General features: G+C 50.2%; 3 protein-coding genes across 3 annotated transcripts; all 3 read right to left on the reverse strand.

The window, feature by feature from the left end:
- Positions 1-455: 455 nt before the first annotated feature.
- On the reverse strand, positions 456-2905 carry LOC123098368 (uncharacterized). The gene is made up of 3 exons (XM_044520339.1): positions 2242-2905; positions 1403-1969; positions 456-1316 (listed from the first exon to the last, which is right to left on the reverse strand). The coding sequence occupies exons 2-3, from the start codon at positions 1424-1426 to the stop codon at positions 660-662; spliced, it is 681 nt and encodes a 226-aa protein (XP_044376274.1). The 5' UTR covers positions 1427-1969; positions 2242-2905; the 3' UTR covers positions 456-659.
- A 136-nt stretch (positions 2906-3041) lies between these two features.
- LOC123098367 (endo-1,4-beta-xylanase 5) lies at positions 3042-6880 on the reverse strand. The gene is made up of 5 exons (XM_044520338.1): positions 6624-6880; positions 6408-6492; positions 6195-6241; positions 4558-4950; positions 3042-4462 (listed from the first exon to the last, which is right to left on the reverse strand). The coding sequence occupies exons 2-5, from the start codon at positions 6454-6456 to the stop codon at positions 3239-3241; spliced, it is 1713 nt and encodes a 570-aa protein (XP_044376273.1). The 5' UTR covers positions 6457-6492; positions 6624-6880; the 3' UTR covers positions 3042-3238.
- A 539-nt stretch (positions 6881-7419) lies between these two features.
- On the reverse strand, positions 7420-12681 carry LOC123098366 (pentatricopeptide repeat-containing protein At2g16880). The gene is made up of 2 exons (XM_044520337.1): positions 9621-12681; positions 7420-8490 (listed from the first exon to the last, which is right to left on the reverse strand). The coding sequence occupies exon 1, from the start codon at positions 12315-12317 to the stop codon at positions 9738-9740; it is 2580 nt and encodes an 859-aa protein (XP_044376272.1). The 5' UTR covers positions 12318-12681; the 3' UTR covers positions 7420-8490; positions 9621-9737.
- Between the last annotated feature and the right edge of the window lie 1026 nt (positions 12682-13707).

Here is a 13707-nt window from a genome sequence, read left to right on the forward strand (position 1 = left end):
ATCCTTACCTGAATCCGTTGGTCTTCTCGTGCAGCCGCTACTTCAGACCTCACTGTGGTGCCACTCATTGTGGTTTCAACAGATGAAGGCGCCATTGCTACTCCCCTTTGCTTCAAATATTTTTTTTTTGAAATAGCTCGGTATTGTGTGTGGAGACGCACCAAGGGGCCTGCCAGACGCCCATTCTTATACTGCCTACCCCATCCTTTACCCCGGCGCCAGCATGCCACCTGACTCTGAAGTACATTTACTATCTCCAGCAATTCGAATTTTCAACTGGAGACGTGTGCAAAACTGGTGCGGTACATGCATGCTAGAAAAGTGTCTTAGAGACCTCAGCAAACATGTACAGTATATTATTTGTACACCCACCAGTCCTTTGCACTTGCTGTATCAGTATACCGGGGGAAGACCGGGGAAAGATTCAGATAAAATGCCTAAACATCCAACACGGCTAAGCAAAACAATTCCACTCAGTACTTAGCCAACCATCATATTACAAATTACCATGATACAAAGTTTTGTTCTTAACTACAGCAATTACCACTCCGTCTCGAAATTGAGGAACAAGCATGGAGCAATGCTCACAGAAACACACTAGAAAAATCCTCGGAACAACAATAATATAATTTACGCACATAAAGTTCAGACTTCATTTTTCAGCAGCATCCAAAGGTCTTGTGCGCGTTGTCCGCCGGTCCCTTCCATTCGACAATTCCTGCATCTCCCGAGCTTAAGTGGTTTCTTTGGGGCATTCCCTCTTTCGGGGTATGTAGTCTGTTGTGACTCCCGCGCCGGCAAATGCTGCAGAATCTTGTGCGCTTACTGAGCCCCTTGTACGGCGCCTTCTCACTGTTGTTTGTAGGTCTTCCAACCCCCCTCTGCTTCTCTAGTACTGTTAGACAATGCAAACCATTCGCCCTAATAGAGTTTCTAGTACTGATGCATCTATCAGCACCCTTGTCCCCAACATATGCGATCTCTCCATTGCCTGGTAATGTACCAGGAGTTAAGCCAGCCATGTGGTCCTCAAAACCGTAACCATCCCGCTTTTCTGCGAAAGGTGCGCCACTCAACAGTAGAGCGTCCAGACCGGCGAACACATGATCAAAAGCTGCTGCACTCGCATCACGCATCCTTACCACCTCCATGGCTTTCGGGTAAAGCGTCGAGTGCCTACAAGTAAACGACAGGTTAACTGAGTTGTCCCTTTGGTACTGAACCAGATGTTGGTGCAGTATGTCCCTCGCGTCCTTTGTCAACCGTTTCAATATATGCTTTGCACGTATGTCCTCGAGATAAAGTATTTCCATGACCTACAAGATATCAAAAAGAAAATCAGTTGTTTTCTCCAAGAACCACAGTTATTCTTATCTGTCATTAAACTGTCCTGGAAGTTTACCCTCAGAACATGGCTGCACAGCATACGAGTGTGCTCGAACTGGCCACACTCACATGAAAACTTGTTTTGGTCCTCATTTATGGTCACTTCATACTCAACCCTGCTCCATTTCTCTCTTTTGCTACAATGTTGTGAACTGTAACATACCTCCTCATCCTCTCTATTTCTGTGACATTTTATAAGCAGTCGCTTCAATCAGTAGACGTCCGAACTACTTAAACATTGCCCTGGTGTATATCTTACTGGCATGTTGCTCTGTCGCCAAATTCGTTCTCCTTTGAAGTAAGGTTTTGCCCATTTTTCTTTGATTTCATACAGCTGTGTCATGTAGGTGTGCTTACTCAAATTGTATTTATCTAACAGCGTATTCCACGCCGCCTCAAACTCATCTTCTGTTAACATGTGGTTCACAACCTTGTGGAATTCAACCTGGAAATCAGAATTCTTTGTATACATCAGTCCTAATGTCTCCTTTGCTTTCTTCAAGACTTGCCATTTGCACCACCTGTGCAGTCCCTGACCCTGGGTACACCTTCTTGATTGTCACTTCCATGGCTCTGTTCTGGTCTGTCAACACAAGCAGCAATTAGACGCAGTAAGTTGTGTTGAATGTAATGAAATCACCAAAGAATCCGTACTGCAAAACAGTAATACGCGTTTGAACATCCAATTGATGCAAATGGTTCAGCTGCCGAAATTCATTTACGAAACTGTATGTTGTCTGAATCATACCCGAAATCATCTAACTCATGTCTGAATTTTTTCAACACCCAGCAGTGTACAATGCTTAAGCAGAAATTAGAAAATCATACGACGCGCGTGATTTACATTTTTCATACCTTTTTATCCAGCCAGAGGCCTGGGGATTGACTCTGTCAGTAGACTATGCAGACCTCGTTGGGGATGAATCCGGTTGTCGTCGAACCCCAGCAAGCATAGGATTGCTGCCCTCGTATCCAATCTGCTACCCACAATCAAAATCAGCATCGGAATCTGCAGGGACAACAACCCCTGCTCCGCAGTTCACCACCACAACCAGAGGAAGCGGATCTGGGTGCTCCCGGCTTTCAGCGAACTCCTCAAGAAGTGGGAACCTAATAAATACGGAGTAGATGACAGTGGTGGCGGCCACTTTTTGCCCTCAGTGCTCACACAAGCTAGTTGCTCAAAACTCTCTTGCGGATCCGAGGTCACTAACCTGTCAACTGCATCCAGGAGAAACTCAATGCCTGCCTCTTCCATTCCTCTCAGCCAGTGGCAGCCGTCGCCAAAATCCTCGCCGCCAAAATCAATACCCTGACCGGTCGCCACCAACGGGGTTGGGGACGGGAGGGCCGTCTGCCGGGATGTTGGGGTGGTGATAGGCGGCCGGGGCACCAGAAGACGAGTGGAGCAGGGGCGAGGCGAGGGTTTCGAACTGTCCTGTTCCTATCTGACCCATGGATCGGCAAAAAAGCTAACGTCCTGCTCCACGGCCCAGACCATAACCGCGTTTCCCCCGTCCCCAAAGTACGCGCAGGGCCCACATACGACGCACTGTTTCATACGGTATTCCATCTCCCAGCCTATTTTCCACAAACCGCGTCAGACGAGCCAGACTGCTTTTCCCGCATCCCGAGCTCGGAATGGAAGGCAGAGATATCGGGATTAGCTGGGCTCGGGCGCCAAAACGCCCCTTCCCACAGCCTTCTTGTTTTTTGTACGGTGTAAAATATGTGTACATAAACGGCTAAGCTAGTGTGTTCTATCACGTGGTAATAATTTCTGAATAATAATACTACTCTGATGCTCTGGAACCTTTCTGCATTACACCTAGCGAAAGCATTTTTTATTCTACTAGGCCTGGATGAAGAAGTGGTTCCCGGAGCCGAGGTCGACCGTGACGCTCTGCGAGACGGAGGTGTTGAGCGACGGGTGGCTGACGGTGACCTTGTAGTCGCCGTGCGCGACCTCCGCCTGGAAGTAGCCCTGCTCGTCGGTGGTGCCGGTCTGCGCCGCCGTCCTCCACTCGGCGAGCAGCCGGTCCACCACGTCCCCCTGCGGCAGGTTCCTGAAGTTGTTGTCGGTGAGGCACATGACGTAGCACCCCTGCGGCCGCCACGCGGACCAGAGGATGACCCCCTGCACCGCCGGGTGCGCGTACGCCTCCCGCAGCACCTCCTCCAGGTGCTGCGCCTGCGACGGCCCGCCGGCCACGTCCACCTCCGTCAGCCACACGGGGAGCCCGATCTGGGCCAGCGAGTCGAGCGCGGCGCGCATGTAGGGGATGTTGGGGGTGGTGAAGTGCCCCTCCAGCCCGATGGCCATGCCGGCGCCGTTCTCCGGGTAGGACGCGATGATCTGCCGCAGCCGGTCCACGTACCTCCCCGGCGCCGCCGCCATATCCCCGGGCTGCTCCAGCGTGTTGTAGTCGTTCATGAACATGAGCGCCGACCCGGCGTCCAGCAGCCGCGCCGCCGCGTAGAAGGCCGTGGACGCGTCCCACCCGAACTGCCGCTCGAAGAAGGAGTAGTGCAGGTTCTCGTTCACCACGTCCCACGCGATCACCTGCCCGGCGTACCGCGACACGAAGGACCGGATCCGCCGCGACGCCGCCGCCAGCAGGTCCGGGTAGGGGAGCGACTGCACCCACCGCGGCTGCTGCTTGGGGTCGTCCCAGAACACGTTGTGCCCGCGCACCCCGATGCCGTGCTGCTTCGCCAGCGCCAGCATCGCGTCCGGCACCGTGTAGTCCTCCCGCCCCGGCGCCGGCTCCGTGCTGTACCACTTCATCTCGTTCTCGAAGGTGGTCACCGTGAACCGGGACGTGAACCACTGCTGGTACCCCGGGTTGGTCAGGATCTCGCGGCTCATGGCCGCGCCCAGAGGGAAGCTGCTGCGCACGTTCTCCACCGACACCTCCGCGCCCTGCAGCGGGTTCCCGCCGGAGTCCTTGGCCTGGAGCCTCACCATCTTCCTCCGCACGGCGCGGGTCGACTCCGTCCGGTGCGCCGCCCACTCCTCCTTGCTGAACGGCTTCAGCGACACGCTGTCCACCCATATGTCCACCGTCGCGTTGCTCTGTATGTAGCACGTATGTACGTTGTTCCAGTGATCAGTTTAACTTGATAATGTGTTCGTTTTTCATGAACTAAGTGATAGTCTATTATTACTACCTCGAAGTAGATCTCGGCGCGTCCGGCATTGGCGGCGGTGAACCCGCCCTTGAGCATGGACCAGCACCCGGGCTTGGCCACGGCGCCGCCGACGTGGATGAAGTCATCGGCGGTCTTGACAACGGCCCACACGTCGGCGGCGACACCATGGCTCACCTGCAACCACGCTGACAGTGTGTAGTGCGTGTCGTTCTGCAGGTACACCTTCTGGCTGACGCTGTGGTACGGCCGCGTCCGGTTGCCCGCCACGGCGTACCGGTTCCCCGTGGCCACCGACGCGCCCTCGGCGACGCTGCCGTACCCGAAGGCCGACCAACCGCGGAGGCCGGCGTTGAAGTCCGGGTTGACGATGACCCCGCCGCCGTAGTGAGGCTCCATCGGCTCAACCAAGCACTGCATCCACCTCACACAAGTTAGACGACCGACGTAAGAATAATACTCCCTCGGTTCACTTACAATTTTGTAAGTCGTTTCAGACAAATTAAAATGAGCTGTTTTGCACATTGTCTAAAATGTTTTCAAGTTCTTATAAAAATGAACAGAGGGAGTAGTACAATTTGTGCATATTGTTTTTTAGCTGGTTTGAGCCCAGTACCCAAACTAGACCATCTCTAAAAAAAGGCGGCTGTCTAGACGTCGACGCGAAACAGATTTCCTGGTTTAGGCCGGGTAGAAAGAAAGACCCGGAAATGGATCCTGGTACCCGGCTTTTACCGTCCGCGTTTCCTGGTTATTCTATCGGCCAGTTGCGGCATGACCGCCGTACACAAGTTTCATCTACTTGGCGTCCGTGTTGCTTTCATCTTGGAATATGCATATGCTTTGCTTTGCCTAATCAGCTGGATCAGCAGATAATCAGACACGAACCACTAATCTCAGATACTTTCCGCTTGCTTTGTCTACGTCCATTATAGTATTATATTATAAATACTAGTACTACCTCCGTCCCGGTGTATAAGTCATTCGCGTAGTTCTAGGTCGATAATTTAACTATCTAAATATGTATTATATGTGACAAAAAATATATATTTACAAACTACATCCGTGTGGAAATCTAGTGGTATACTTTTCATGACATATAACACATATTTAATTCCTCAAATCGATGACCTAGAACTACGCGAATGACTTATACACCCGGACGGAGGGAGTATAATATATCATCACTACGGCTGGGACAGCATAAAGACAGACAAAAGAATAGAGAAGTAGACCAAAAGAAAATTTATACTTCCATAGTCCAGAGTCCAGACCAGTTTCAGACTATATGTGCATGATTTACGGGTTTTTGTTTTGAGGTGTAGCTAACTTCTCTAACACGTCCGCGCACTGCACTAGGACGGCCGCTGTCGTGCATGGCACTGAGAAGCATATTAAGGTACGTACTACTAGGTAAGAGTGAATTAAGGACATTCCATTTTAACTTGGGCGGGAAACCCACTGGCCCGTTTTAACTTGCGTAGCAAATTAACCCCGTTGCGTGAGGAATAATGACGTGGCCCATGCATGGTAATCTCCTCTGCTAAACAAAGGCCATGCTTAAAAAATCATCTGCCCTTGTACATTGGGTTATCTATGCTATTGCGGGCGTAACGGTTGAGTAATATTCCTACGAGAGAATGGGCGCATGGACTTGCCTCGACGCTTGCTGAAGAATCGTACGGGAGAGACTTCACCATGGAACCTGAATGAAAGCAAATGGTTAGCCAGCTGTGTTACAACTAAACCACAAGGATTTTCTCATGGAATGTAGTTATCCGATTTTTAATTGGTTCATTGGTTTAAGGATGCATGGTGGTAGTTACTAGCTAGCAAAGTAAAGCAGATTCAAGCATATGCACATTGCGCACCTTCCATTAGAGCAGCAGCCCATAAGAGCAAGAACACCAGCTTCTTCATCGTACCAGGCTTCACCGTCGGTCAGCAGTTCGTGCTCTGCAGTAAGCACCAACCAGGGCAATGGCAATGAGGAAACAGAGCACAGAGAAAGAGGAATTCAGAGCAATGGCAATCCCCATAAAAACAGAGCTCAGGCAGTAGCAGCTATAGATAGATGGTTTACCCACCTCCTGCAGAGACCAAGGCACTTGCTCAAGAGCGGCAGTAGGTGGAGGAAGAAGAAGCAGAAGAGAAGCAGAAGAGGTAGATGATGGTCCAGTCCACGCTCACACTTGTGCCGCGCTGCTCTGTTCCGCCGGGAGCTGGACATCCGCACCAACGATCTTTGCGTGGCCTCCCGCCCGAATTTATAGTGGGAGGGCGGGCAACAGCAACACCCCCCGCGACGGCGACGGGGCCAAAAGATTATGATATCCGTCGCGCCCGCGCCCGCGCCCGCGCCCGCGCCCGCTTTGCTTGCTGGCCGCGCTCACCTCACCTAGGTAGGCCGCACCCGCACGGGAGGAGATCGAGCTTGCCAAGCAAGCGCGGCCGGAGGGGTGCTCGATGCCGATCCGTCGCCCGCCCGCGCAAGACACTTGGCCTTTCTCCACGTACTACTGTTATTACTACTACTAGAGTAGTTTTTTTTGGCTTAGCCGGTGCCTACGAATGCGTACTCTCTGTGTGCGGCTTGGTAGTGGCATTCAGATTTCAGAGCATTCAGCACGGGTGGCTGCTCCTATTGATGAACTGATTGGGGCGATAAATTCACGAAGAGATGGACATGGCTCTCTCGGGCGTGTGTGATGTGCCGTGCATTGACGCCTGTGAGCCGCATGTGAACCGGCTAGCGTCGTCTACGGGGTCGAGGGGTTCACGTGGAGCCGGAACAAGAAACTTTTACAGTGACTGGCGTTACATGTGGCGGCGACAGGGAATTCCTCAGAAGAGGCGATTCGATGCTGGCGCGCCCGGCCCAGACACGCGGTCAGTGGCCGTGCATACGACGCCTGCCTCCTATGCCTATGCCGGAAGTCCAGGTCGACCGTTCGTCATGTGAATCCGTGGGGCCGGTTTTAACCTATGCACGGCTGCTACGAATGTCCGTCCCGAGCTGCTAGGGCCGGCTCGTGATGCGGTTGTATCAGAATGCTGTGCACTGGGCTGGGCACACCGTATAGCAGAAAAGTGCGCGCACAACAGGGCAAAATCCACATGTGAATGTAGTACGAGGCACCACCGATCAAGAAATGAATGTCCTTGCTGCCGCCGCCCATCGTCACCGTTCCGTTCCGTCGAGGGCAAAGGAGTTTTACACATCGGTGACTTGGATAAACACATATTCCTAGCGTGGCACTCGTTCAAAATGGGAGCGAAAGTCAATATTTTATTTCCTGGAATTTATCATCTTACAATTAGCCACTTGGTTTCAACAATATGCCAACATTCTTCGCCTGGAATCTCTTCCCTCCGTAGTTGGTCAAGGGCGGGCAAGGAAGCACCTGACCTCAAGTTCTCAACTTCCGTTCTAGGTATCAAACCAACCTGAACGTTTCTTTCCAAAGTGCGAATCAAATTAACAGTTCTTTTCTCTTATGAACAGGCCCAAGATCAGCAAAGACGACAAAGCGCACCTCAAGCCGCTCCCCGATATAAAATACCGGCCGTCTCAAGCCATAAGCCATAAGAACTTGATTGAAGCTTCCAAATTCCAAGTCACATCCCAGTATAGTAGTGTCCACTACTCGCATTGACAAGAAGAATGCAGAAACACCAGTCACCCAGTCACGGAACACACAAACAAAAGCAGTCTCTGCATTCATTTCTAAAGTCTTGTATATATACCCCGCACCTAACAGGCGAATTAAAATACTGACCATGTGGCAGTAAACTTAGCCGTGGAACGGCCGTCAAACACGCACAGCCAACGAAAAATTACAACGAGCTGACGAGAGGTCTGTGTATCTATCTTCCTGTAGTCCACTGCATGGGCCGTGCGTGACCAACCAAGCCGGCGGGGGCAAGGAGGCAGCAGTGTCCTATGCTTGGCTCCTTTCATCACGAGGAACACAAAAAGAGTGGTTAAGCCATCTTTCTATGAAACAGACTAATTCCTTCGTTCTTATTTAGGTATGATCATGACAGGTTGAAAACTGGAGTATGATGCGCTTGTTGAAAACTGGAGTATGATGCGCATATTAACGACAGATGACGATCAGTTCTCTTCTAAGCAAAGGTCCAACATCCGAACGTCTGAATGCAAACTGGAATTTGGCACGTGAAGAAAATATAACAGGAGTAAACTGAAGTTACTGACCTTCAGTCTACAGGGCAGGCCATAAATTATTAACTAGGAGTATGTTACTAGAGTAGTCACATGACAGCAAATATTAGTGTGGTAGCACAACATTACACCAAGGATCTAAACTAGGTTAGGTAAGACCTTTTCTACCTACAATTACCCCTTTGCTTAAGAGTTGAGAGCATTGAGACAAATAGCTGCAACTATAGCCTAGAACATGCAAGAGTTGACATCCATTTTCCTTTGACAAAGTACTACTCCCTCCGTCCCACAATGTACTCCCTCCGTCCGGAAATACTTGTCGGAGAAATGCATAAAAATGGATGTATCTAGAACTAAAATATGTCTAGATACATCCATTCCTCCGACAAGTATTTCCGGACGGAGGGAGTATTTTGCAAGCTAGTTGAGCTTGCAAAAACGTCTTAAATTGTGGGATGGAGGGGGTAACAGGTAAGTATGTTGGCAACCAAAAATGCTGTTCAGCGTACAACAATTACGGTCCAGAGCTTGCGCTTGCAGATGACATAAAGCTTTTCTGTATAAGCTGTTTCATTGGACGGATTTTAGAAAGCATGTTTCTTTTTTTTGGTAAAAAAAGAGGGGGTGGTCCTCCAATTTCTGGCTGGTAAAGAAAAGGAAACCCTAAAAAAGAAAAACTACAGTGCAGGTGGCCAGCGGAGATCTGCATCACCCACTGGCTGAGAACCTAGCAGTAAATTCATCAGGCGGAAAAGTTTCGAGAACATGTACTTAAACTGCAATAGCATACTTTTTACATCTAGTAGATTTAACTGTGAAATTGATTTACCTGGTATTGCAACTGAAAAACTAACAAGATTCTAGTGGTGAATTTTTTAGAAAGAAGCAGATCACGTACCTGTTTCTTTTAAGTCCATCACACTCCTCCGAGATATCAAGCACTGAAATTTACCAGATTTATGACTAAACTCCGGTTGATGCCACATCAAAGAGCAGCAAAGATCAATAGTATGTACTACCCAGCTGCATGTGTTTGCCTTTTCTGCCTCTTGATAAGCCCTTCCATCAAAGTTATATACGTTGAACTGTCAACAGACATTCCCTTTTGCATCATCTCATCCAAAATGGCCTTAGCTTCTTTGAATTGCCCACCGGTGCATAGCTCATTTACGCGTTTCGTGTAGGCTTCCAGAGCACTATCTTGTGGATTTCCACCAGTTTCTTCCTCAGTATTACCCTCGTGATCCTTCCCTGACTCTGTTTCATCTACAGGAGAAGGCTTCAAGAGGGGAGAAGAAAAGCTTCGAGACAATTTTCCACTCTCAGATAACTTATGCAGCATACTTTGAGCTTCTTCTGGTCTCCCTGCCTCAGATAGTGCAGATAACACAACATTGTAGGTAAACGCGTCAGCCTGCAATCCTCTGACCTCCATATCAGCGAAAAATTGCAAAGCAGCATCAACATCCCCATTTTTGCACATAGCATGTATTAGGGTGTTATATGTGATAACATCAACCTTCTTCCCTTTCTCTACCCATGAGTCAAAGAGCTTCATTGCTTTGTCAAGCTTCCCCTGCAGACACAGTCCATTCATCAAAGTGTTGCAAGTAACAACATCCGGCTTAAAGGAATTTTCCACCATCTTGTTGTGGAACTGGAAGGCATTCTCCAAGTCCCCTTCCTTGCAGTAGGCATGGATGACGATATTGTACGTGGTGTCATCTGGTACCAACCCCTTCTCCATGAGCTCATTCAACTTATCAATCGCCTCTTTCAACCTCCCCATTCTGCCAAGCCCCTTGATCAATGTGTTGTAAGTCGAAATAGTTGGTGTCAACTTCCTCTGAATCATCTCATCCCACAGACGCAGAGCAGGCTCCGGATTATACTCATTGAAGTAGGCTGCCATCACTGTGCCATAGCTGACTTCATTGGGCACAAAACCCCTTTGGGATGGAGACTGTAGCAGCCCTTGAGCCTCTTCATAACGCTTCTCCTTGCACAGATTATATAGCACAGTATTAAGCGTAAAGGTGTCCAATTTGAGTCCTCTACCGACCATCTCATCCATTAGTGCAAATGCTTTGGCGACATTACCAGCCTTGCAGTATGCATCAATCAACGTATTATACGTGATCACATCTGGTGCTAAACCTTCATCTGCCATCTTCTTGAAACACCCCAACGCCTCCTCCAATTCCCCATCCTTGCAAAGCCCCTTGATAACAATGTTATGTGTGACCAAAGTCGGTTTCACCCCCTTCTCACGCATTTCCTCGAGCAGCCTCAGTGCATCAGACGAACACCTCCACTTAAAGCACGCATCAGCGAGTGTATTGTGGGTCACTACATCAGGCAACAAAGTGCCAAGCCGCTCCATCTCATCCTTCAGCCTAAACGCCTCATCCACCTTCTCTGCCTGGCACAGCCCAGCGATAAGCACATTGTACGTCCACAGGTCAGGCTCCAGCCCGTTGGCTGTCATGGCCTCCAAGACCTTGGTCGCCTGCTTAATCCACCCCAGCTTTGCGTAAGCCGACACAAGGGTATTGTACGTCGGCCGCGTGGGCATGATCCCCTCTTTCTTCATTCTCGCCAGCAGCGTCCTCGCCTCACCGAGCATGCCCTTCCGGCAGTGCGCGTGGAGGAGCGTGTTGTAGGTGACGGCGTCGGGGGACAGGCCGAACCCCTGCATGGTGGAGAGCGTGGCGAGGGCGTCGGCGAGGGTGCCCTTGGAGCAGTGGGTGTGCACGAGGAGGTTGAAGGTGTAGTGGTTGGGGTGGAGGCGGAGCGCGATGAGAGAGCGGAAGGCGTCCAGGGAGGCCTGCGGGGAGGTGGAGGGGCTCCGCGCGAGCGCGGAGAGGACGGCGTTTGCGGCCTGGAGGGAGGGGCGGACGCGGATGCGGCGGCGGAGGGAGTGGAGGAGCTGGGCGGCGAGGTGGGGGAGGCGGAGGCGGGAGTAGGCGCAGAGCGCGGCGTCGGCGAGAGGGGTCGAGGGGAGGTGGCCGAGGAGGTGCCGGTGGAGGTGGCGGAGCGGGTCGAGCGGGACGAAGGAGAGGAGCAGCGGGAAGAGGTGGCGGTAGGGGAGGACGGGGAGGAGCGGGAGGAGGGAGGGCAGGCAGGAGGGCGGCGAGAGGAAGCTGCGGTAGGCGAGGAGCGGCTCCGGCGAGGCGAGCGCCGGTTTGGAGGCCGCGACGGCGAGCACGCGCGGGTGGTGGGAGGCGGTGAGGCGCGGGAGGTAGGCGGCCAGGAGGGTGGGCATGGGCACCGGGGCGGGCAGGCGGGACGCCGATACGAGCGCGTCCGCCACGGCCGCGACGAGCGCCGAGTCCGGGTCGGACGCGGTTGCGGCCGAGGCCGATGTGGACGGCGGGGTGTCCATGGGGAGGATGGGAGGCGGCGGGCGGTGACGGCGCGGCGAGGGGGAGGGGAAAGGAGGGAAGCGGGGAAACTGTGGGGAAGAGAGGACATGGTGGTGTGGGCTGCCCTGCGGGCTGTGGGCTGTGGCCCAGCGGCGGGGAAACTGGGGAAGAGAGGACATGGTGGTGTTGGCTGTGGGCTGTGGCCCAACGGCGGGGAAAAGAGAGGACATGAAGGTGAAGCCCGCTGAGAGCCTGAGACTCTGGTGGACTCCACCTTTTTTTTACAAGAAATTGGACCACGCTACCATATAAAAATTGAATTGGTCACTCCATGCATTTGAAAAAAATTCCAGGTTGCATACAAAATAGTGACCAAATTATGGAGGCTGGTTGGGATAGTGCATGCTTGGTCACTTTGAGTACTTCATCTGTTCCAAATTATTTGAAGTTCTATTTTTTCCCTAAGTCAAACTTATTTAAGATTCAATATAACATCTACTCTCTCCGTTCACTATTATAATATGCTTTGGATATTTCAATATGGACTGCATACATACTGAAATGAATAAATAAACACACTAAAACATGTCTATACATACATACATTCGATTCAGAAAAAAAAAATCGAACATCTTATAACGGTGAACAAAGGGAGTACAATATAAGATTCATTAAATTCTTCCTAAATATACATTTTCAAAATCTATATACTATTTAATGTTGTAAATAATAGCATGTTTTTTTCTATATAATTGTTCAAACTTAAATACAACGATGGCCGCAAGCGCCGCGCTCTTTCTTGGAAGCATCGCTGATGTGTGGTGATCCTACCCTCTTCCCGCGACCTTGGCTCCGGAAGGTAACCTCAGATTCGCGGGATCGGATGATGAAGGCGTCTTCACGGTTTTCTTCCTCCTTGGGAGAGGGGGGGCACATGCTAATAACTACTTCGATTTGTGAGTCATCAAGTCCTTTATAACACTAAGCTCCCTAGTTTTTGAGGGTCGACATTCAATTGAGGTCTTCAATTGGAATTGGGTCACCTGATTTTGATCGAATCAACAATTTCTCAAAGCTTTCTCATTCAATTCTTTTATATTATACACTATGCCCTCTAATTTTCAAAGCATCACAATTAGTTGAGGTCTTCAATATAGAATTTGAGTCACTTGATTTTGATTGGGTCAACAATTTCTCAAGGAGCTCTTCATACAATTTTTAATTCACTATATTCTATAATTTCGAAGCTCTTTTTAATTCAATTGAGGTATCCAACTTTAGATTTAGTTTACGATTTTGACCGGACCACCGACTTTTAATCAATCAACAACAACTGGCCTATAAAAACTTATCACCCCCGCACCGTCCTACCACCTAGAAAAAAAAAAGTGCCACCATGTGTTACTGTAGCACCAATATAGTACATGCAACAATGACACAAAAAATTCCCACATAATTATAGATTGGTTGCGAATAACACAGAATCACACCACGAAGGCCCACCAAATCACCGCATAATAAAAAAAATTAAACACACTCCATCATTTTCCCCACCCGCTAAACTAAATATTCCATCAGTTCCAAAATATAAGGGATATTATTTTTTTGAAAAGTCAAATT

The sequence above is a fragment of the Triticum aestivum genome, chromosome 4D (genome assembly GCF_018294505.1).
Source record: "Triticum aestivum cultivar Chinese Spring chromosome 4D, IWGSC CS RefSeq v2.1, whole genome shotgun sequence".
NCBI lineage: Eukaryota > Viridiplantae > Streptophyta > Magnoliopsida > Poales > Poaceae > Triticum > Triticum aestivum.

What these genes read in the sequence shown, in the direction of transcription:
- LOC123098366 (XM_044520337.1), bottom strand. Translation starts at nt 12,317, where the DNA reads ATGTCCTCTCTTTTCCCCGCCGTTGGGCCACAGCCCACAGCCAACACC.
- LOC123098368 (XM_044520339.1), bottom strand. Translation starts at nt 1,426, where the DNA reads ATGCTGTGCAGCCATGTTCTGAGG. An exon ending in TGTGCAGCCATGTTCTGAGG is followed by an intron (nt 1,317 to 1,402) that starts GTAAACTTCCAG and finishes GATATCTTGTAG; the next exon opens with GTCATGGAAATACTTTATCT.
- LOC123098367 (XM_044520338.1), bottom strand. Translation starts at nt 6,456, where the DNA reads ATGAAGAAGCTGGTGTTCTTGCTCTTATGGGCTGCTGCTCTAATGGAA. An exon ending in ATTCTTCAGCAAGCGTCGAG is followed by an intron (nt 4,951 to 6,194) that starts GCAAGTCCATGC and finishes AGGTGGATGCAG; the next exon opens with TGCTTGGTTGAGCCGATGGA. An exon ending in GCGCCGAGATCTACTTCGAG is followed by an intron (nt 4,463 to 4,557) that starts GTAGTAATAATA and finishes TGCTACATACAG; the next exon opens with AGCAACGCGACGGTGGACAT.